This window comes from Xenopus laevis, chromosome 5S (assembly GCF_017654675.1).
Source record: "Xenopus laevis strain J_2021 chromosome 5S, Xenopus_laevis_v10.1, whole genome shotgun sequence".
Lineage (NCBI taxonomy): Eukaryota > Metazoa > Chordata > Amphibia > Anura > Pipidae > Xenopus > Xenopus laevis.
This window is the reverse complement of record NC_054380.1, coordinates 35,364,952-35,389,179: the sequence shown is the minus strand read 5'-3', so window position 1 is coordinate 35,389,179 and position 24,228 is coordinate 35,364,952. Positions and strand designations below refer to the sequence as shown.

Below are 24,228 nucleotides of genomic sequence, written 5' to 3'. Positions count from 1 at the left end.
CAACCCACACGGGCAAACCAACATATAGACCACAAAATTAGTCTCACAGGTATGGAATCCACGTATCTTATATTTTTTCTTATTATTTTCTTACGAGGGGGTGATCGTAGTTTAATTTTAAAAAGAACTGAGGTCCAGTGGATTGACAGGTTGAAAACATTAACCCCTAAAGGGTTTAATCGAGATTTTGACTTGCACTTATTTTTATGAAGGTTTTCCCATGTGAGTTGTAATTGTTGTGTTATACTTCGATACATCTGCTATTAGAATCATACTATTGTAACTGATCTGATGTTGCTATGTAATAATGCTCATGGTTACTAAGGGGCTGTAGATGTATCCGCTTCCATGTACGCGCGATATCTTGAGATACGCGTGTCCATGGCAACCGACTACGTCACTTCCGTCTTTATGCGATAATACGCTCCCAGAAATGGATGCCTCTGTATGTTATTCTCTATGGCAGAGCCGTGCTTGAGAAAGGGAACGAGATGCTCCCGAAACGTCGCTATGTATCGACTCTGAACAGAATTCTGAACAGATAAGTTGGCTGTAACTTACACATGCTTTTATTGCATTTGAAATAAATGCTACGTTTTATTGAACATGAGTGCGACCCTGTTGGAATATTTATACATAAGTTTGGCGGATTGACTCACCGCTTATTGGGGAGAAGCACCATCAGAAGATAACTTTATCACTAATACTGTGCATTACACGTGTTGGACTTTTATATATATATATATATATATATATATATATATATATATATATATATATATATATATATATATATATATATATATATATATATATATATATATATATATATATATATATATATATATATATAGTTAGTGTTTAAATTGCAGGCAGTTGAAGTATGTAACTATTCTTTACTCTAATTCTGCTACTACAAATCTCCCCACAGGCCTTCACTCCGGCAAGAATACGGGAAGGCATTTTGGGGAGATTAGTCGCCCGAAGTAGAGAAGATTTGTTGCTGGGCGACTAATCTTCCCGTCTGCCACCACCCTAGGCTTCTCATATTTTTTATCTGTATGATAGATATCTTAAATATAAAAAAAAATCTGTTTGCTCTTTTGAGAAATAGATTTCAGTGCAGAAGTCTGCTGGAGCAGCACTATTAACGGATTTTTTCCCCATGACAGTATCCCTTTAACCTGATTGGTCACCTGCAGGCCACACAGCCACATCTCCTCTAGAGAACTGGACAAGCAGAATCCCTAGATCCCAATGGCTGAAGAAGGAACAAAGCAGCAGGTGGACACCCATGAGCATATAGGAGACTAATAACATCAGGTGCCAGGGTGACTCTCCCGTGTTACTGATTTGTAAGAGTAAACAGAAATGTTCAACTTTGTAAACTTTTCTAGTTAGGATTTCACAACAGCTAGCAAGTATATAATACAATGGAGAGGGATTCTGAGCCCTTTCGCTGGAAAATATTTCCTGGATTTGAATAGGTGTTTTTTTTCTTTTATTATAGATTAAAAAAAAAAACATAACAGATATATTTTTCTTTAAAGTGACATGGCAACTTTTGACGAACTGCTGCAACATATTGGGGAGTTTGATGCCTTTCAAAGGCAGATGTTTTTACTTATGTGTTTCATATCAGCTGTTTTTTCTCCCATTTACGTGGGCATCGTTTTTATAGGCTTTATACCTGATTATAGATGTGCCGGTGCTGGGATTCCGGAACTAAGCAATGACTGTGGATGGACTCTACAAGAGCAGCTGAACTATACAGTTCTAGAACCAAATGGCTCAATTGATTCTTTATATATAAGTCAGTGTTATCAATACGATGTAGACTGGAATAATACATCTCTGAGCTGCACAAACTCACCATTGAATATCACCAGCCAACTGCCAAGAACAAGCTGTAAAGATGGATGGGTTTATAATACCACTGGATCATCCTTAGTAACAGAGGTAAGATGGGATATTGGGGGCAGCAAGATATCATATTAGCAAAATACTAAATTACTGTCTTACATTTTCTCTCTTCTCTATCACAGTCTACAGTCCCCACATTCTTTGAGTGCAGCAAATGATCATTATGGTGTTATAGTTATAATACAAAGAGCCATGAATATCCTGTAAATTATATCCTCATTGGTGATACAGGTATGGGACCTGTTATCCAGAATGCTCGGGACCTGAGGCTTTCCGGGTAATGGATCTTTATGTAATTTAGATCTTCACACCTTAAGTCTACTGGAACATAATTTAAACATTAAATAAGCCCAATAGGCTGGTTTTGCTTCCAATAAGGATTAATTATATCTTTGTTTGGATCAAGTACAAGCTACTGTTTTATTATTACAGAGACAATGGAAATCATCTTAAAAATTTAAAAAATTTGGATAAAATTGAGTCAACAGGAGACAGTCTTTCCATAATTCGGAGCCTTGTGGATAACAGGTCTCGGGATAACAAGCTATAGTGACTTTTATATTTTGGGTGTCAGCCTTTGGCATCTTTTACCCACTTAAATCAAACAAATTTTAGCTGATGAGCACACCTATTGTATATATAGATAAATGCATGAGAGACCTCTAGTGGCCAAAAGAGGCAAATTTAAAAAAAACAAATTCATATACTCATGCATTTAAATTAAAAATCTGAATTTATTATGACATATCTAAATCCATTAGACCCCACAAAAAAGCCTAACGCAATCCATGCTTACCCAGCACTTTCAGGCACCCAGCCTATGATTAAGTGCTGGGTAAGCATGAAACACGTTAGGCTTGTGGAGTCTTAAAGGGATTCTGTTCGTGGGAAAAAAAGTTTTTTCAAAATGAATCAGTTAATAGTGCTGCTCCAGCAGAATTCTGTGCTGAAATCCATTTCTCAAAAGAGCAAACAGATTTTTTTATATTCAATTTTAAAATCTGACATGGGGCTAGACATTTTGTCAATTTCCCAGCTGCCCCTGTCATGTGACTTGTGCCTGCACTTTAGGAGAGAAATGCTTTCTGGCAGGCTGCTGATTTTCCTTCTCAATGTAACTGAATGTGTCTCAGTGAGAGATGGGTTTTTATGGTGTTGTACTTACATCTACCAGGCAGCTGTTATCTTGTGTTAGGGAGCTGCTATCTGGTTACCTTCCCATTGTTCTTTTGTTTGGCTGCTGGGGGGAAAAAGGGAGGGGGTGATATCACTCTAACTTGCAGTACAGCAGTAAAGAGTGATTGAGGTTTATCAGAGCACAAGTCACATGACTTGGGGCAGCTGGAAAATTGTCAATATGTCAAGCCCCATGTCAGATTTCAAATTTGAATATAAAAAAATCTGTTTGCTCTTTTGAGAAATGGATTTCAGTGCAGAATTCTGCTGGAGCAGCACTATTAACTGATTCATTTTGAATAAATTCAGCTTTTTAATTTAATCTTTTACCCACTTTTAAGAAGCAACAACCTTTCACTTTGCAAAAACAAATAGGGAGCCCTTCCTTGGGGCAAATTTACTAAGATGCGAAGTTGCGCCAGGCGCAACTTCGCCGCACTTCGCCAGGTGTAGTTTCGCCAGGGCTCCGCAAATTCACTAAAATCCGAAGTTGCGCACAGGGGTAGCGTAAGGTTGCGGAGTTGCGCTAGCGTTGATTCACTATATAAAGCGAAGTTACGCTAGCGAAGGCTAATTTGCATACGGCGCGAAATTCAAATTTCAATGGAGGAACACGTATCTGCACTACAAATGCCTAGAAAACCTTCAAATCAGCAAATAAAATTTTTATTTAACCCTACACATGTGCCCACTGTCTAGGTAAGTTGCCATGAGTCAGGAAATGTAGGGGGGAGGAAGGGGAGCCCCAAACATTTTTCAGCCATCATGTAGAAAACACGCCAGCGTTTTTTGGGACTTAGAAAAAAAATTGACTTTTTTTTTAAACAATCCCTATCTACTCTATTGCGCTTCGCCAGGTCTGAGGTGGCGAAGGAAGTCTAGCGTAAAAGGTAGCGTTCAGTACACTGCGCAAGTAAGTGAATTTGCGTAGTTTCGTCGCTAGCGTAAGGTTGCGAAGGTTGCGAAGTAACACTAAGGTTGCGTAAGGTTGCGAAGTAACACTAGCGAAACTACGCCAGCGTTCGTTAGTGAATTTGCGCAGTAGCGAAAATGCCAAACGCTAGCGAATTAACGCTAGCGTTCGGCGCTTCGCGGCTTAGTGAATTTGCCCCCTTCTGTCTAACTGGTTTCAAATACTCCTTTGTTTTGCTCAAGAAAAACACAACTGTTCTGATATTTTATGAACATATGTCTCAGTAGGCTTTGTTGCACTTTGTTAGAGAAGATAAATGGTGAACTACTTTTATCTAATTGCTGAACATGCGACTCATTAAAGACCCTCCCAGTTACTAAATTATAGTGGGATTGTTTTGGTTACAGAAGAATCCAAATTGTAGGTTCAAAAATAGAAAAACTCAGTGAGTCATCTGCAGTTACCCTGTGGTCAATATACTCTCCTCGAAATTCATCTAATCTCACCACTTCAAAAATGTATAATTTAGATTGATTAAACACATTTTCAAAAAAAATCTACCTATGAAAACATTAGATTACATGACAACACAGGACCCAGTGCATATTCAGATTATTAATCTGTTTTGCTGTATACATTTCTGTCAGATATTATTTGACTTGTGCTGTTTTGATCATTTATGACAATCCCTAAGCAGGCCAGACCACACCAAGCATGTGCACAGTCTTGGTCTTGCAAAGATGTTTAACAAAGTTACAAGATGGTGACCCCCTGTGGCCAACTTTAAAAGCAAAAATTATTTGTTTTATTAGGCTTGTGGTGTAGTAAGTTTATGTTTATGTTTAGTATACAAAATACAGAATATCTAGCATTATTCTATTTTAGACTTTACTTCCCCTTTAATAACTATCATCTGCACAATGATCACTGGCATCTCATCTGAACTGCTTGTGGCCCTGGAAAGCAGCATGAGCATGGCCTAAAACTCAAATACAAGTGTGACAGCAGTGTTTTTTAATGCATTAAAAAGCATAGAACAAATCTATCTGTGATCTGTTGAATACCCCTCTCATATCCCATGGTTTTGAGCAGATGAATAACTGGAAAATATATACTTTTGGGGCACTCGCAGTCCTTTTAATGAGTAGCTGTGAATATCTATATCCGGTGTTTACATTTCTGTGGTTAATTTAAAGTCACTGTAAGGCTTTCATGTTCTTGTCCTTTGCTTGGAATGCCGTTTTATTATAATAGAAGCACTAACCTACCAACCTAGATTGTTAAAGTGAATTTTCCGATATCCCTGCAGTTTAATCTTGTTTGTGGCGATTCCTGGAAGTTGGATTTGATTCAGTCATGCGTCAACTTGGGATTCTTTATTGGTGGCATCATCAGTGGATATATTGCAGACCGGTATGTGAACAATTCTTGTTACGTGTTACTTTTTCTGTGAAATGTTTATGGTCTTTCCTATTACTGGTTATGAACATTCACCACTAGTTTGGGGGAGGCAGCAGTATTAGTGTGTGGAGAAACATAAAAACAACTAGAAAACATTACAGTTAAACAGCAGGCTACACGTAAAACAAACCAGCAAAGCTCACAAATGTTCTACATGTTGTATGTATAATGTTTGATGGAACAAAGGAGATGATTTTTAGTGTTACCTTACATGACAAGTAGTGTCCCACCAACTTGCCCCCCTAATCAGTGCTGTATTTAGATCCGGTGCCATCCTAGGCACTGAAACTACAAGCACCCCCCACCCACCTAGTAAGCAGTGTATGCAGGCCCGGATTTGTGGAAAGACCACCTAGGCCCGGGCCTAGGGTGGCATGATTTTAGGGGGGCGGTATGCTGCCCAACCACACCCACATTGGTTCAAAAACACTGGGGATGCACTTGAGATACAATCATTTTTTAAATTTCCCGTGCGCCAATCCCCATTGCTCCAGTCCAGATGATGAAAATTTGCACAAATAAAGGAGAGGGGACAGGGGAGACGAACGGCAGTGGGCCTAGAGGCGCCCACAATGTAAATCCGGCCCTGTGTGTATGGCCATATGTACATGTGCTCATGATGTCACTTCTTCGTGTGTGTGACATCACTTTTGCTGTAGCGTGCCTCGCAAAGACCCAGTTACTCCTCACCCCCAGCTGGATTTAGATAGCAAGTTCTCCTGTGGTGGATGTGTCCTTTTTTATTTTTTTATTTAAACAGGCAAAGGCCCTTGGGTGCCTATCTCTAACTATAGCCCTGCCCAGGCCCGGACCGGCAATCTGTGGGTTCTGGCAAATGCCAGAGGGGCTGCTAAAAGATGCCATAGAAAGTCAGTATTTAGTGGGCTGGTGGAGGCTGTTTGGGCCTCTATGTGGGCTGATTGGGCCTCTGTGTACCTGAAATGCCAGGGCCTATTCTAATTCTCAGTCCGGACCTGGCCCTGCCCCTGTTCATCCTACACGTTGATACACACAGCTTGTGCAGTTAAATATAATTTGACAAGTGATTGCAGAAACTGAACATGCCCTGATGAATTCAGGCCAGGATAAGCATGCTCAGTGTTTTGATGTCTTACAGCAGAGAATATTAACTATATTGGGGAGCAAGATGTTGGGGTTTCAGGTGGGATTGGGTCTCCAGTGACTCTCACTTTCATACAAGGGTTTGTTGTCATTTAACTTACAAACATAGCCCATCTTTTACATTTACTGTACATTTAGAAAGATTGGAGCAGCAGTCCAGGGCCATGAGCATGCTCAGATCAGTTGGCAGCAATTCTCCTGCAGAATACTGTTATATGGGCACATAGAAAGCCCCAAGCATAAAATCCAGGTGGCATAGGGTTAAGGACATATGCTGCCATGTGAAGCAGAAACAATATACTTAAAGGAACAGTAACACCAGAAAATGAAAGTGTTTTAAAGTAATAAAAATATCATGTAGTGTTGCCCTGCACAGGTAAAACTGATCTGTTTGCTTCAGAAACACTACTATAGTTCATATAAACAAACTACAATGTAGCAATGGTGGAAATTGAAAAAAGGTTATATGGCACAAGTTAAATAGTGAATAACAGATAACACCATTATGTTCTACAGAGCTTATCTGCTGTGTAACCTGAGCATTTTATATATATATATATATATATATATATATATATATATATATATATATATATATATATATATATATATATATATAAACAATAGTAATGTTTTTGAAGCAAACACACCAGTTTTACTAGTGCAGAGCAAAACTGCATTATATTTTTATTTGTTTAAAACAATTACATTTTTTAATGTTACCGTTCCTTTTAACCCCATATATGTGAGAAGACCTAACACAGATCAGCACATTGTAGAAAAAGCTGTAGGGCAATGGCACAAAGGATGATTTGTAGCAGATCTGAGCATGTCAGCCATTCTGGATAACAGCATGTGGGAAGCACCAACCCCAAATGCAATGTAAATGCAAATGTAAAAGAAGGGCAATGTATTTGGGTACTAAAAGGTGTAGAACAAAAGCCACTTTTTGGTTTTGTAAAGTTGATGAAAAATATTAATTTATGAGCTTTACTGGTCATTTAGGTAAATAGCAGTTCCTAATTGGTGTATTTCCGCCTGTAGAGAAACCCCAGATACTCCCAGTGGCTCTTGTCATTGACATGATTGGAAAGTATGACGTTTTGTTTGAAAGAGCTTTTTCATAGGCGGAGGGTGAATTTTTTGTTTGGGGAGGCTAAAGATGGGCCATTCATAGACTGACCTAAAACTAATATGAAGCTTAGTGGATGCGCCACTGGAATGAAAATGAACCCAACTACCTCTAGTGGTTCTGTTGGTTTCAAATAAGGTCATAGTACAGTATATGGGTTCTCCATCCATTTGTGTTCACAGATGTCCCCTTAATTTTAACAAAGGGGTGATATATTTGTGAAGTGTCAAAAAGTGTTTAGCTTAGCTTATGATTTCCACGTGCCCAATATTTTACAGGCCTGGCTGGTAAAAATGATCTCTGATACCAATATTATTAATAGGGAAAAAAGGTTAAAAAATAGGAAGGCTGGTTAAGGCAACCCTATATGACATCAGATGTAGTCTATGTTTAAATAACAAGCACATGCCATGCAGTGAGTTGCAGTAGAGACTGCCCCCAGGCACATTATATCCAGTGTAATGCAGTGGTTACTGATGGCAGATATTCAGATATTCATGCCCCCACACTGTAACATTGCCACTGAAATGCAACACTGGCTTGTTCCCCAACCACCTTAAAGGGTGGTGCACCGTTAAGTTAACTTTTAGTAGTGATCTACAACGGTTAATTCTAAGCAAATTTTAAATTGGCCATTCATTTTTTTTTTATAATTTTTGAATTCTTTCTGACTCTTTCAATTGGAGTCACTGACCCCTTCTAAAAAATAAATGTTCTGTAAGGCTACAATTTTATTGTTATTTTCACTTTTTATTACTTTCTGTTCAGGCCTCTCCTTCATATTCCAGTCCCTTATTCAAATCTATGCATGGTTGTCTGGGTGATCTGGACCCTAGCAACCAGATGAAATTGGATTGCTGCTGAATAAAAAAAAAACGAAATAACTCAAACTAAACATTATAAAAAATGACAATTGCAAGTTGCCTCAGAATATCTAACTAACTAACTAACTAACTAACTAACTTAACTAAAAAATAACAAAACTATGACAAAGTAAGAAAACATAAAAAGCACAAGTTGCTTTTAATGGGGAAAGAGTTAATTCAGGACCGGAGCGAGGGTGATGCAGATAGTGAGTAAAGGTTGCCATACACGGAGACATCTGCTCGTTTGGCGGATCTCTTTCCGATGTGGGCAATATCGGGCTGATCCGATCGTGGGCCCTAGGGCCCAATGATTGGATCCTAACGAATGGGAACGGACGGTCGGATGGCGGGACTGCATCAACGAACAGATGCGGCCGCGATCCAACGGGATTTTTAGTCCCATCCGATCGAGATCTGCCCGACTTTCAGGCCAGATCTCGATCGGGGAAGTCGGCAGTTTTTATCGGCCCGTGTATGGCCACCTTTAGCCTTTAGAGATGATAAAATCTGCAGCAAATGTTCATTATCAGTGAGGATCCTTCTTGTCAGTCCTCATTTTCTGCAATGCATTCAGTTCCCAGTCTCTCCCCAACCCCGCCTATATCTGTGACTTGATTGGCTAATTCTACTGTCTCTGCACTCTGATTGGGGAAACCACAAGGAATAAGATCCAATCAGCTGTTTACAACAGAACTGGAGCTTTCAGTATTGAAGAAGATCTCCACAATGTTAAAGGGACCAAGCAGCACAGAACAAGTCAGAAATGGAGTGAGTTTTTTTAGGTGCCAGGCAGGTTTGATGCCTAGCCCTTGCCTTATTGATAATCCGCCTATGAGCTTTTGGGGGTAATTAGCAAAGGAAATAGTTAGAAGAGAGTTATAAGACTGTTCGATAAACACAGTTACATAGTTAAGTAGGGTTGAAAAGAGATCAAAATACATCAAGATCAACCCCTCCGAATTGCATATGCAAAATGTAAACTTTGTTGTTCTTCCAAAGTGGCTCTGTCTTAGAGTCCTGTGCGGGTCCATTTTTTGGGACCCGTACCCGACCCGTACCCACAACCTGCAATCTGCAACCCGGACCCGCAACCCGCATTCTTACCTGCAAGTACCTTATCCACAACCCGGACCCGCGACCCGCTGACCATCAAGAATCAGGAAGTGCTGTCATTTTAAACCGGAAGTGACATCATCGTAAGTAGACATGATCAGAAAACAAGGAGTAAAACAGGAAGTGCTGTCATTGTAAACCGGAAGTGACATCATCGGAAGTAGCCATGACCAGAAAAAAGGAGTAAATATCTCTATTGAGAAGAACCGCGACCCGCAAACCCGCAGAACTGCCAACCCGTGTCTATAACCGCACCCAGAACTTCTCCCCTCAACCCGCAAGGTACCGCAGGTTTTTGTGGGTAACCCGTGGGTACCTGACCCGCTGCAGGACTCTACTCTGTGTATATACAAAGACATCTGGGTTTGGTTATAGGGCTCCCACCAAATGTAAAGAGTCTGTTCATAATTTCACTCATTAATTGAACATCAAAATTGAAACAAAATTGTGTAGTTTGGCTGCTTTTCCTGGGCTAATATCTAATCTGATTTATCTCTTCGAGTCATTTGTTCCCCTACTACAGTGATTTTAGAGGCTTCAGGTGGTAGTTGAAGTTGGGTGAATCTTTATGTAGAATGGTAATGGATGGCTTTAAACTTAAAGTAAACTGAGCAAAAAGGTCATCATGCTATGCTGCTAAAATCTGAGGGTTATCTCCAGACAGGGAAAGCTCCCAGCAGATGTAGGTGGGTTGCATTTCTATGCAAGGACCCCGGTATGTGACATTTGATTGCTTTGGGCAGACAGGGTATAGGAGATTTTCAGCAGTACAAACCTGTGCACTGATAGGTTCAAATAAATAGTATATTTTCTTTTGGCCAGAGGAATGTGAGAGGGAAACTTATGACGGAAGGTTATCACTTAACAAGTTGGCGAGCATTACTAACTATAAAACATGGCAATCATTAAAATGATGCAGGCCATGTACTGATTCATTGATATGAAAGAACAACTGTCTGTGTTTTTTATCTCCTTAGATTTGGGCGCAAACCATTTCTGATGTCAACTCTCCTAATCACTGCTATTTTTGGAATATTGATGGCGTTTGCTCCCAGCTACCCCTTAGTTGTGATCTTCCGGTTTATTCAGGGGTTAGTCAGCAAAGGTTGTTGGCTGGCAGGCTATATACTAGGTAAGTCGTTTTTGAAAAAAAAAGTGACATATCTATATTGTCCAAATTAAAGGGGTGGTTCAACTTTACGTTTAGTTTTGTTATGTTATAAAATGACCGATTCGAACTTTTCAATTGGTGTACAGGTATTACTATCTTTTTTTTAATACTTTTTAAAAATTATTTGCCTACTTCTTCTGATTTATTCCAGTTTACCAATGGGAGTCACTGACCCCAGCAGCCAAAGAAAACGATTGCTCAGTGTGGCTATAATTTTAATTGTTATAACGACTTTTTACTACTTATTTTTCTATTCACGCTGAACAAATAGTGAAATAATTAAAAGGTGCCAGGTTCCTAAGCACATGCCAGTACTGCTTTCTCTTACTGTGGGACTAGTACCTTTTATTCTGGTTGTGGTGTAATAGCGGTAATCTCAGGAACACAAAACGATTTGCTGGGTGTACACAAAGACAGTGCCAACCAGATACAATACAGTTTGCAATTTCAGCAATCTGGTTGCCAGGGTCTAAATTACCCTAGCAACTATGCACTGAGACTTGGATATGAATAAGAATAAGCCTTACAGAGCATTTGTTTTTAGATGGGATCAGTGACTCCCATTTGAAAGCCAACTGAAAGGTTGGAAATTGTATCACCTGTGCATCCCCAGTGCATTCTAAACGAATACGGCTGGGTTGGGCAGCATGCTGGCCCCTAAAATCGTGCCACCCTAGGCCCGGGCCTTTGTGGCCTCTCCACAAATCTGGGCGGCAGCCGCATCCTAAGGAGCACTGAGGACTCAAAGTTCCCCAGTGCTCCGGAGGAGGGGTTGCGCACAGTAACTTTTTAGCACTAGGACGAGCACCCGGCGCCGGGACCATGCGGCCTCAGGGCACCGCACCATGGAATCCAGCCCTGTCCAGTCCTGGTTATGGAAGGTTTGTGTTACTTTTAAAGCCATTAAAAGGTCACTCAGTTCATAAGCATAATGGCGCACCGAGTCCAGTAAACAGATAACAGGCATTATAGATGCTTCTGTTTTGATTTTGTTAACCATGACAAAGTGTGAAAAGCTGGAGAAAGAATGTAGGAAGTTGTAGGAATGTGGGAAGCATCTAACTATCAGCGTGTTAAATTTTTTTCCTTATATACATGCAGAGAAACCAATCTGGTTAGGGTGAGACGGGCTAAAAGGAGTCAAAAAGCCCTTCACATGTAAAACATGCAGTGTAAACAGTGTAAATACAGAAGGTATTTATATGCCTCATGTTACACACATAGCACTGTCTTCATACTAAAAATAAGAGTTTAACTTTCACATAAGGCATCATGAGCAGAGACATGCAGATCACTCCTTTATGTTCCTGTGGCCAACTATGAATCCAGTTGTTTTTATAGCACAGATACAGCCTAATAGTTCAGAGTAGGGTTGCCACCTTTCCATACGGCTGAGACCGGGCGAGGTGGGGGTACAGTGACGTCAGTAGGTGGGGCCATGCCGTAGTTGGGAGTGATTGTGATGTCATGGGGTGGGGCTGATCGCCGGGTCAATCAAGGGAATCCTGCCCGGTTCCTTATTTGGAAAACCGGGCAGGAAGTTTTGACCCGAGCAGCCCTTCATAATACGGGTCAAAACCAGACAGGTGACAACCCTGGTTCAGAGCCATCTACCCAAAATTGCAGACTGCCTGTTTCAATCTTGTTACATCTCATCAGTGCAAGAGATTAGAACATGGTTTCTGAGTAGGTAGGACTTGTAGCGTAGTAAAGCAGAGAACCAAACTCTATTTTCAGGTTTTACACTGTATGTCTTGCATTGTGAAGGGTTTTTTGGCTCCTTACATTCATGCACAAAGCTAGTGATACAATGACCTATTCTGTTTCAGTTGCAGAGTTTGTTGGTTTGGAACACAGAAAGACAGTTGGAATCCTCTACCAGGTGGCATTTACTGTTGGCCTTCTGCTGCTCTCAGGAGTGGCCTACGTCCTCCCACACTGGAGATGGTTGCAGATGACAGTCACAATACCATACTTCATTTTCTTGACATATTACTGGTATGAAAAACAAACCAATGATTCTTAAGGTACAGTCATAATGGACTAATTAAGCAGCATTTTTGCGCATTAACTATTCAAATCAATAAACATGATACAAAGCAGGGTATATTGCATTTCAACCTAAAAGAAACAATGACCAAGCTTTGCATGCATTAATGTACTATGTATTAGATTCAGACAAATATTGCCCCCCAAATAGTTGCTGTATTGTAGAAGGCCCAAATGGTCTCCCATTTAATGTTGCGCTCAATTCCTGTTTCCCATTTTATCTCCCCCTTTTTGGTCTTTTCATTTAATTTATATTTATTTGTTTATTTCTGATTATTTTATTTTTACCTTTTGCTGTCTCATTCCTCTTTTACTGACATTTTTATTGTATTTTTACCTTTTCCTGTCTCATTCCTCTTTTATTCACATCCATGCTTTATTGTTCCCCTCTAGCTCCATCCTTTTTCTGTTGGTACTCATTCTCCTAGTGTGCTCACCATCTTTTTCCCATTTTACTCTCTTTTTTTGTGCTCACCTGCTCTTATACTTATTAGAAATATCCATAGAAATTTAACAAAATCCCTAATAGTTGCCCATGTGCATGTCATTTTAGCATGCTGCACTTTTGCTCCTAATGAGGCTTCAGTGTTTCTCTCATAATTTGTACAAAGAGACATCGTAAATTTGGTGCACTAGAATGGACAGAAATTGGTTATTAATTAGCAATTAATTAGGTACTTGTGCTCAAACATGCTTTTAGTGACAAGAGCAAATACTGATGCTTGGAACCCATTCCAGGGTTAGCGTCACATAAGGGGCATCCAGGCACTTAAACTCCTCAAGGGCCGCCAAAAACAGCATAAATATGTATTTTATTATTATTATTATTTATCTCCCCATTCCAGGGTTCCCACAGTAGGTTGCATCAATACTTGCTACAAACCTGTGCCAAGTAGATCACAATCTAATGTCTGTATGCATTGGCACCTGCAAGTGAGACAATTCCCATCCTAAAAATGTTAGCTGCAAGTTGCATCCAATTCATGAACACGCGTGCATACTGTATAACACAAAAATAGTGTTGGACACTACCTGGCATCTGCCAGCATTGTTTAGTGTAAAAATAAAAATGAGGTGCAAAATAAAGCTGGGCTGAGCTGAATGCTGAGGATCAACTGCAAACTCACTGAACAGTTATGTCCCATGTGGCCCCCCCTTCAACTTACTATATTAGAATTTTTTTTTATTTTGCACAGCCTATCTATTAACCTAGTTTTTAGTTTTTTACACTGAACTGTTCCTTTAATGCTGGAGTTCAAAAATGCTGCTTTGTGGGAAACAAGATGGTGATTTGCTTCAGAAAACTGCCCATCTATTCATGGCTTTTCCCCTGAAATAAGCACAATTCACCTGTAAGATCTGAAGAGATGACGACCTTTTATACAAATAATAATAAATATAATACATAATATAAAGCTAGAAATAAAAACCAGCGACATACCCCTGTTTTTCAACATAAAAATGAATAAGTAAAGAATATCTGTAACCGTTCCATCTCTTGATTTGTTGGCTGATACACAGAGTTTATTAGATTATGTGCAATGTAAGGGTAGGACTACACGGACATTTTTGGTGCGATCTGACACTATGCGACACAACGCCAGCGTCAAATCGCATGCGGATCAACGCTGCGACATTTCCATCTCTTACCTTATTTCCGCGTCGGATCGTGCCGAAAACGTCATTGTAGTCCTACCCTAAGTGTAATGGATTAATTATCAATAATTAACTTTACCAGGTGTATTCCAGAGTCACCCCGGTGGCTCATCTCTCAAAATCGAAAGGCAGAAGCCAAAGTCATCATCCACTCAATTGCCAAAAAAAATGGGAAAACAGTCCCAGACTTTTTAGAGGTAAAAAAAAATACTTTCCAGATTATTTCCAGGATTTGACATCAAATCAAATACTTTTTTTAAAATATAAATTTAGCCTAATCAGCTGATGAAGGGGCAGCCTCACAAACGAATGTATTTATTCACAGAGTCTAACAGCTGATGAAGAAGGTGAAAAGCAAGTTCCATCTTTCATGGACTTGGTCAGGACACCTCAGATCAGGAAAAACACTTTCATTCTGATGTTCATATGGTAAGTCGTAACATTTGTATAAATGACACAAACTGTAGGATTACTGATGCACCAGAGGACAGAAGGAAGACTACAATAAAAAAAAGCTGCTATGTAAAGAGTACAGTGGTATTCTACAGAGCTTATCTGTTATTGGCTGTGTAACAGCATGAATGGCTGCCCCTGTGGCTATACAGCATAAACTATAATAATCTTTTTGAAGCAAACACACAATTTTACCAGTGCTGGGAAATAGTACATTATATTTTAATTACGATTAAACACTTAAATTTTTTGGGTCTTGCTGTTCCTTTAAGGTAGGTTAATATGTTTTATTGCCACAATTAATTAATGTACCTGTTACAATGACACATCACTTGTTTTTTCCTCTCCGTGTAAGAGAGTTGTGGTGTTGTACATAAGTTGCAAGCAACTGTTTTTCTTTACAGGTTCTTCTGTGCGGTGGTTTATCAAGGCTTAATTATGCACATCGGATCTACTGGTGATAACGTTTATTTGGACTTCTTCATCTCTGCTCTGGTCGAATTTCCTTCTGCAATAATAATAATTATCACGGTGGATCGTGTTGGCCGGCGTTGGCCGTGGTTAGTGGGCTGCATTATAACTGGAATTGCTTGTCTAATTACTGCATTTATCCCACATGGTAAGTGGAAGCGCTAGGTAACAAGATGGTTTTAACCTTTTTTAACTCATGTAACAGGTCTGGATGGGGCTGTGTGGAATTACAGTTGGTGACCAATGAACGGAGCAGCGTAATTGTTCACCTTTAAATTTAGCATGAGGCAGAGAGTAATAGTCTGAGATAATTTGCAATTAGTTTTCATTTTTATTATCTGTGGAGTTATTAAGCATTTTATTCAGCAGCTCTTCAGTTTGCAGTTTGAGCAATCTGGTTACTAGGGTCCAAATTACCCCAGGAACCATACATTCATTTTAATAAGAGACTGGACTATGAAAAGGGAAGTTACTGAAAAGAAAGATGAGTAATAAGAAATAGCACTGATACAGGTATGGGATTCATTATCCGGAAAGCTGGTATCGAGAAAGCTCTGAATTACGGAAAGGCCCTCTCCCATAGACTCTATTTTATCCAAATAATCCAATTTATTTTTTTTCTGTAATAATAAAACAGTACCTTGTACTTGGTCCCAACTAAGATATAATTAATCCTTATTGAAAGCCTATTGGGGTTATCTTATGTTTACATGATTTTCTAGTAGACTTGTGGGCTGATTCACTAAGGGTCGAATATCGAGGGTTAATTAACCCTCGATATTCGACTAGGAATTGAAATCCTTCGACTTCGAATATCGAAGTCGAAGGATTTGCTGCAAATACTGCGATCGTACGATCGAAGGATTATTCCTTCGATCGAACGATTAAATCCTTCGAATCGAACGATTCGAAGGATTTTAATCCAACGATCGAAAGAATATCCTTCGATCAAAAAAACTTAGGAAAGCCTATGGGGACCTTCCCCATAGGCTAACATTGACTTCGGTAGCTTTTAGCTGCCGAACTAGGGGGTCGAAGTTTTTTTTAAAGAGACAGTACTTCGACTATCGAACGGTCAAATAGTCGAACGATTTTTAGTTCGAATCCTTCGATTTAAAGTCGTAGTCGAAGGTCGAAGTAGCCCATTCGATGGTCGAAGTAGCCCAAAAAATACTTCGAAATTCGAAGTTTTTTTACTTCGAATCCTTCACTCGAATTTAGTGAATCGGCCCCTACAGGTATAAAGATCCAAATTATGGAAAGATCCGTTATCTGGCAAACCCCAGGTCCCGAGCATTCCGGATAACAGGTCCCATACCTGTAACAACTTTGTAGCCTTAGAGAGCATTTGTTATTAGAAGGGGTCATTGACCCCATTTGAAATCTGGAAAGAGTCAGAAGATGAAGGCAAATAATAAAAACTGTAAATTAAAATTGAAGACCAACTGAAAAGTTACTTAAAATTAGCTATTTTATAACATACTAAAAATGAACTTAGAAGTGAACCACCACTTTAACCCACCAACCTGGGTGGTAAAATTTAGCATAAATAAATAAATCTATAAGTAAGAAGCTGTTTAAAAATGTTCTGGGAAAATACATCGTTAATCCATCAATGTATTCAGAGCAACTTCTGCTACAACTTGATGCTTGAATTTTTCCCATTTCTATAATGGATTTTGAGAGGTCTGAACTGGTGTCAAATCTGGCATTTGGGCAGCATTAAATAAAACACGCCTTGATAAATTCTCCTTTTAATTTACACAGTTTTTTGCACAGTTTTTCCCAGTGTTAATTGTTTAACACAGTATGATAAATAGCTGCGGTGTATCTAGACTGCACCATGCCCCCCTGCAAAAAAATAAAAATAACAGCACCTCATAGCTCCAATCATGCTAATACAATGAACACCTTACCTTCATGAGATCCTGCTAATATGATAAACAGATTATACTGATTGGAGCAATATTCCAGAGTATTTATTCCAGAAAGATCTTGGTTACAAATCATTCTGAGAAAGCCAGTCGGATGACTGGTGAAACGTCTTCAAGCAACAAGTCCAGTTGATGTGACTTATTACTATAGATATACCATGGCCTGAATGAATGAGAATCTTCACAAACATAATGAGCTCATGTTTTCCTCAATGCTTATTCCTACTAAAATGTAAAATTGTTACTTGATTTCATGGGTGATGTGCATGTCATGGGACTGAGGGGTTAACTGGAAGTTTAGCTTTAAACAGAGAAGTTATTCTTTGTGTTTACATCTATGGAAGGTCGATTCTGAATTTTCCACGACTGTTCTGCTTCTCATAAGACCACTAGAGTTTGCTGCAAATTAACTTTATTTATTCAGTAATAGCAATGTAAAACATATTTGTCCCTTTATGGGAGTAGTTCACATATTAAGTGCAGTAGCATAGGTACTGGGGGTACAAGTGCTACATCTGCACCTGGGCCTGCACAACCTTGGGGCCCCATCTGAGCCACTATAAAGGTATATCGCAGGCAGAAGGGCCTAGGCATTTTTTGCATGAGCATATCCAGAAGGCAAAGGGGCAAATTCACTAAAGGGCGAATTTTTGCCAACGAACACTTCGCCAGGCATAAATTTGTTACCACTACGCTAATTCACTATAATGGGGTTGTGTCTCAGCAGCTGAACAATGGCGAAGTTTCACTAACGTTAATTCGTCAGCGCGATCATTTCATATCGATCTTTCACTAGCATTCATTTCTGCCTAGCGAAACTTTGTTAGTACTCTTACGCATAGGTCAGTTTGAATAGGACGGGTACATATAGCTCATATAGACATCTTTATTAGAGATGTTGGTGCAATTGCTTAAAGTTGTCACTTAGGGGCACATTTACTAAGCTCGAGTGAAGGATTCAAAGTAAAAAAACTTTGAATTTCGAAGTTTTTTTGGGGGTACTTCGACCATCGAATAGGCTACTTCGACCTTCGACTACGACTTTGAATCGAACGATTCAAACTAAAAATCGTTCGACTATTTGAATATTCGACCATTCGATAGTCTAAGTACTGTCTCTTTAAAAAAAACTTCGACTACCTACTTCGCCACTTTAAACCTACCGAGCACCAATGTTAGCCTATGGGGACCTTTCCCATAAGGTTTCTAAGCTTTTTCGTTCGATTTGAAGGATTTAAAGGGCATGTAAAGGCAAAAATATAAAATCCCATTTTTACTTTCTTTAATGAAAAAGAAATCTATCTCCAATATACTTTAATTAAAAGATGTCTACAGTTTTTATCATAAACCTGACTGTATGCAGTGCAATTCCCCCTGCTTTTACTGCTGTTGATAGGAATTGTCAGATGGTCCCCAACTGCTGTGCAGGTAAACGATCATACTTTCAAATGGCAGGGGGAGCCCCCCACCTTACTTCCCAGAACTCGAGCAGCATTGTTGGATTCCCTGTAGAGATTTGTATCCAGAGACGCAGTGCAGTCTCTATATTATGATTATTAATCAGTCTTGCTGTATTGACTTCTATGGCAGATATTTTTTGACTTGTGCTGTTTTGATAATTTATGACGATACCTAAGCTTAACCTCCCAACTGAAGCCCATACCACACTGAGCATGTGCGAGTCTTGATATTGCAGAAATGTCTAACAAAGTTACAAGATGACAGCCCCCTGCGCCAACTTTGAAAGCATAAATCATTTGTCTTATTAGGCTGCTGGTGCAGTAAGTTCATGTTTATATTTAGTATACATAATACAGCATTTCTAACATTATTCTATTTTAGACTTTAGTTGCCCTTTAATCGTTTGATCGAATGATTTTTCCTTCGATCGATCAAAGTATTTGTGGTAAATCCTTCGACTTCGATATTCGTAGTCGAAGGATTTTACTTCGATGGTCGAATATCGAGGGTTAATTAACCCTTGATATTCGACCCTTAGTTAATGTGCCCCTAAGTATTACAAAGGAAGCAAAATAAAGACAAAAAATGCCCTAGACATGAGCCCACCATAAAACAAATGTGGCATGCCCCTTAAATGGTTGTGGAAAAAATGTTAACAACATTTTTTTTTAATAGTTACAACTTTTGAAAGCAATCCCCGTTTATATTATGAAAAAACGCCAGTTTTTTTTAGAACTTTTATGACTTTTGTGCATACAGGATATGATGTCACTGACATTAGTGGAGGATGTAGCTTCATCTTATCAGTTTGCCAGGTCTAAGGTGGGAAAGAAAATTTGCCTAACGTCTGTCTTTTATGCTAGCGAATCTATGCCTGTAAACTAATTTTTGCAAATTTTCGCTAGCGACGGCAACTTTACCCTTTAGTAAATTTGCCCCATGGAGTGCAAATTCTGACTTCCCCGATGTTGACTTCCCGGCCAGGAATTCACCAAATCAAAACGTGGCAACCCTATTTGTATTTCACATTTAGTAATGCTCCATGCTTAAAACTTTAGCTATGGAGCAGGTCAAAGGGGAAGGGGGGCTGCATCGCTAGTGCAATGAGTGCAATGAGTGCTATAGCGCTCTCTGCAGGTTTAAAAAATGGAAATTTGACTCTTAAAGTTACAGGAGGCGGCTTTTTGCTGCCCCTTGTAACTCACCTTGCCTCATGGCAGGAGCAGCTCTGGGCACTGTTTTATTATTACAGAGAAAAAGGAGTCTATGGGAGACCACATTTCCTTAATTTGGAGCATTCTTGATAACTGGATTCCAGATAAAGGTTCCCATGCCTGTATACTATCCCCTAGTGGGATATAATTGTTGCAATTGGTCCCTAGCACCATTAGGTTCTCTTCTGCTTTGTATCACCGCTATTTTTATTATTTTTGTTTATATCTTCCCAGGATTATCCTGGTTGATAATTACACTCTCCTGTGTAAGCCGAATGGGAATTACTCTTTCAATAGAAATGGTTTGTTTGGTTAATGCAGAGCTCTACCCAACCTTCATAAGGTAAATACTTAGTACTACTAAAACAGTATATGTAAAAAATATTTTACAATGTTATATTATATAGTCCTTCTGTATATATCAGTACAGGCAATGGGATCTATTATAAAGAATTATTGAGACATAGAATTTTCCAAATAAGGAGTATTTCAGTAATTTGGGTCTCCATCATTTACTAAAAAACATTTAATAAACCCAAAGCATTTTTGTACCACCAATATGGATTTATAAAAACTTTAGTAGGATCAAGTACGCATTACTGTTTTATTATTACAGAGAAGTGGGAAATAATTATACAAATAGAATTATTTGCTTATAATGAACTTTTTTTTATAATGTTTGTCCAGATAAGGGATCCCATACCCATATCTCCCTACCACACTGAACACAGGGTATGGATGAGAGAGTCATGGGCATTACCACCCCCCATCCAAAAGTGGGTCCTGTTTGATGCCCCAGCCATGGCACAAAGGGGAGGGTAAAGGGACAAAACATAATACCCTCTTGTGACAAGTAGATAGGACGAACTATGGTCCCCGACAGGGTTAAGTATTTTAAGAAAAAAATCTATTGTACTATCGTCCAATCATCTAAATACATTGCAAAAAGTCCCAGGGAATCAGCTTAGTTGGCTTAATGACTTATTGCTTTACCCAGCCATAAAATTGTTAGTTAATATGACTTTTAATGGCGGGTAGTTCATTGTAATAAAATTCATTTGCATACCATCATAATTAAGTTTTTTTCCCCTACAGGAATCTCGGCATAATGGTTTGCTCATCAATGTGTGATCTTGGTGGTGTCATTACACCCTTTATTGTTTACCGACTAGCTGATATTTGGCAAGATCTACCACTTATTGTATTTGGTAAGTCATCAACTACAGGAATAGATCACACAACATAGCAGCCGTCGCTGATCTTCATTTATAAGTATATATACTGTATCATGACACAAGAGTTATGAATATCCCATAGTACTAAGTAGAATCTTGATAAAGGTTAATGCAACACTAAATTGATTTTTTTATTTCCAAAAATCCTGTGCTGTGCTCCTTTTGATGATTATGCCGTAAGTGTTATACTTATAAACAATGCATAGTGATGTCCTCAGTAATAATCAGTGCTCAGTGTCACAAAACTTAAAATGTGTGTGTTATAATAAATAATAAATTCTAATATTCTTATGTTTTAGAATAGAGGATATATTATTCTTTACACAATAGCCATGAATATCCTGTGAATTATATTCTTTTAGATGGTGCTTAGTAAAGGCATCAGTTATAATCAGTGTTTAGAGATATAATTATTTTAACATGACTTGCTGTATAATTATAAATAATGTACCACATGTTGTAAAATATGAGGGTATTAGAAGTTTTCTTAGAGTTCTATGACCTGTACCAATAGGGAGGAACATAATTCCCTATCTATTAGTTTAAGCATAAAATGGGTGTTAGCAGTTAGTTAAGTGGTCTTAATGAGATGCAGTAGAGTCTGCAATTTATGTGGACAATAATTATCTTTATTATCAGGATTTCATTAGTGCTAAAAATGTGTATTACTGTATATTAAGTTTACTGTATTTATAGAGAAAAATAAAATGCATGCTGATTGTAGATCAATGTGACCATCATTAAGGGGCCGATTCACTAAGCTCGAGTGAAGGATTCGAATGAAAAAAATTCGAATTTCGAAGTATTTTTTGGGTACTTCGACCATCGAATTGGTTAAATTCGTTCGAATTCGAACGAAATCGAACGAATCGAAGAAAAATCGTTCGACTATTCGACCATTCGATAGTCGAAGTACTTTCCCTTTAAAAAAAACTTCGACCCCCTACTTCGGCAGATAAAACCTACCGAAGTCAATGTTAGCCTATGGGGAAGGTCCCCATAGGCTTGCTAAACTTTTTTTGATCGAAGGATCTTCCTTCGATCGTTGGATTAAAATCCTTCGATCGAACGAACGTTTAGCGCTAAATCCTTCGACTTCGATATTCGAAGTCGAAGGATTTCAATTCGAGGGTCGAATTTCGAAGTATTTTTAACTTCGAAATTCGACCCTTAGTGAATCTGCCCCTTAGTTTTTATACACTATGTTCAAATAATATACACTACTTCAAATAATACCACCTCTTTATGGTCCTTTTATGTTTTGTCTTTATAGCTGTACTTTCAACTGTTTCTGGAATCCTGGTGTATTTTCTCCCAGAAACCAGGGGAAGGGCGCTTCCAGAGACTATTGAAGAAGCAGAAAATTTGCACAAGTAAGTGGGGAACATACATTTATGTTAATTTAAGATACCTGCCATCTACAAATCTTGGAAATTATAATACAGGTGTAAGACTTGTTATCTGGAATTCTTGGGACCTGGACATGTCTGGATAAGGGGTCGTTCTTTAATTTGGATCTCCATACCTTGTGTCTACTAAAAAATAATTTCAACATGAATTAAACCATTTTTTTTTGCCTCCAATAAAGATTAATTATATCTTTGTTGAGATCAAGTACAATGTTCTGTTTTTTTATTACAGAGAAAAAATTATTTTTAAAAAATAGAATAATTTGCTTAAAATTGAGTCTATGGAAGATGGCCATCCCATAATTCAGAACATAATAACAGATAACAGATCCCATACTGGTACCTATATTTAAAAAAAAATGATGAAACCCTCCCTAGGTTAAACCTAGCACTTTCATTCTACAGAGATGAATGACCTGTTTTGGATTTGTAAGGGTCACACACACACTGCAGACTGTCTCGGTGGCACTCATATAGTCTGATTAGAGCCCTGAATGTGCAATTACCGTATATACTCAAGTATAAGCCGAGTTTTCAGCCCCCAAAATATGCTGAAAAACTCTACCTCAGCTTATACTCGGGTCAAGCGCAAAAAAGGGTTGCCGGTGTCTAAGAATAGTCGCCGGCATCTAAGAATAGTCGCCGGCGCCTAAGAATAGTCGCCGGCGTCCAAGAATAGTCACTGGCGTCCAAGAATAGTCACTGGCGTCCAAGAATAGTCTCCAAGAATATTTGCCGGCGTCCAAGAATGGTCGCCGGCATCCAAAAACGAGACGCCGGCACCGCCAATGGGAGCAGAACCCCTCAATTTTTTGATTGAAACTTACCAGAAGCTGCTGCATTTCTCACCCTAGGCTTATACTCGAGTCAATTAGCTTTCCCAGTTTTTGGAGGTAAAATTAGGTAGCTCGGCTTATACTCAGGACGGCTTATACTCGAGTATATACGGTACTCATATTTTTGCATGAAACTGCACTTCTAGCAATCCTTTAGCGATTTTGTATCTACCTCAAAAAAGGTCCTAATGTGGGTCAAACATCTGTATTATTATAAATAAAAACAGTTTTTGCTTATTGTTTTTCTTTTCAGGCAAGTGAAAACAACAAAATTGGCGACAACCTACTTGGAAGTCAGTAAAGTGGACATATAAATTTATTTTGCTGCTGTTGTTTTTTGCTGTTAGTGTAAAACAATAAATTAAACTCCTGAAACTCATCCTTGTCTTCACTCTCATTGAGCTTGTGAACCAGACTTTGCTCTTAATTTTAGCTTAGATTCATTTCTGATGACTGCATTTCAGATTGATGTCTAACTGGTGAGGCTTAGCAGACTACTACTACCTGGAGCTCAAGGGATTTGATTATTTTATCAATGTCATTTACCATGCATTCTAAGCTAAATGATGCAAGGACCTTTCAATAGCAATTACATTTACAAATAACTTTAATAGTGCTGACAATGTTTAATAC

General features: G+C 38.7%; 1 protein-coding gene across 1 annotated transcript; it reads left to right on the top strand.

Moving 5' to 3' along the window:
- Positions 1 to 1,442: 1,442 nt before the first annotated feature.
- LOC398989 (solute carrier family 22 member 2) lies at positions 1,443 to 23,974 on the top strand. The gene is made up of 11 exons (XM_041564409.1): positions 1,443 to 1,959; positions 5,322 to 5,425; positions 10,684 to 10,838; positions 12,707 to 12,875; positions 14,665 to 14,779; positions 14,908 to 15,011; positions 15,440 to 15,654; positions 20,350 to 20,458; positions 21,211 to 21,323; positions 22,624 to 22,723; positions 23,849 to 23,974. The coding sequence occupies exons 1-11, from the start codon at positions 1,555 to 1,557 to the stop codon at positions 23,907 to 23,909; spliced, it is 1,650 nt and encodes a 549-aa protein (XP_041420343.1). The 5' UTR covers positions 1,443 to 1,554; the 3' UTR covers positions 23,910 to 23,974.
- The last annotated feature ends 254 nt before the right edge of the window (positions 23,975 to 24,228 follow it).

Bases quoted from the DNA above. Each gene is read 5' to 3' on its own strand.
- LOC398989 (XM_041564409.1), top strand. From the start codon at position 1,555: ATGGCAACTTTTGACGAACTGCTGCAACATATTGGGGAGTTTGATGCC. The intron at 14,780-14,907 runs GTAAAAAAAAAT...ATTTATTCACAG, and splicing joins CAGTCCCAGACTTTTTAGAG to AGTCTAACAGCTGATGAAGA. The intron at 15,012-15,439 runs GTAAGTCGTAAC...TTTTCTTTACAG, and splicing joins TTCATTCTGATGTTCATATG to GTTCTTCTGTGCGGTGGTTT.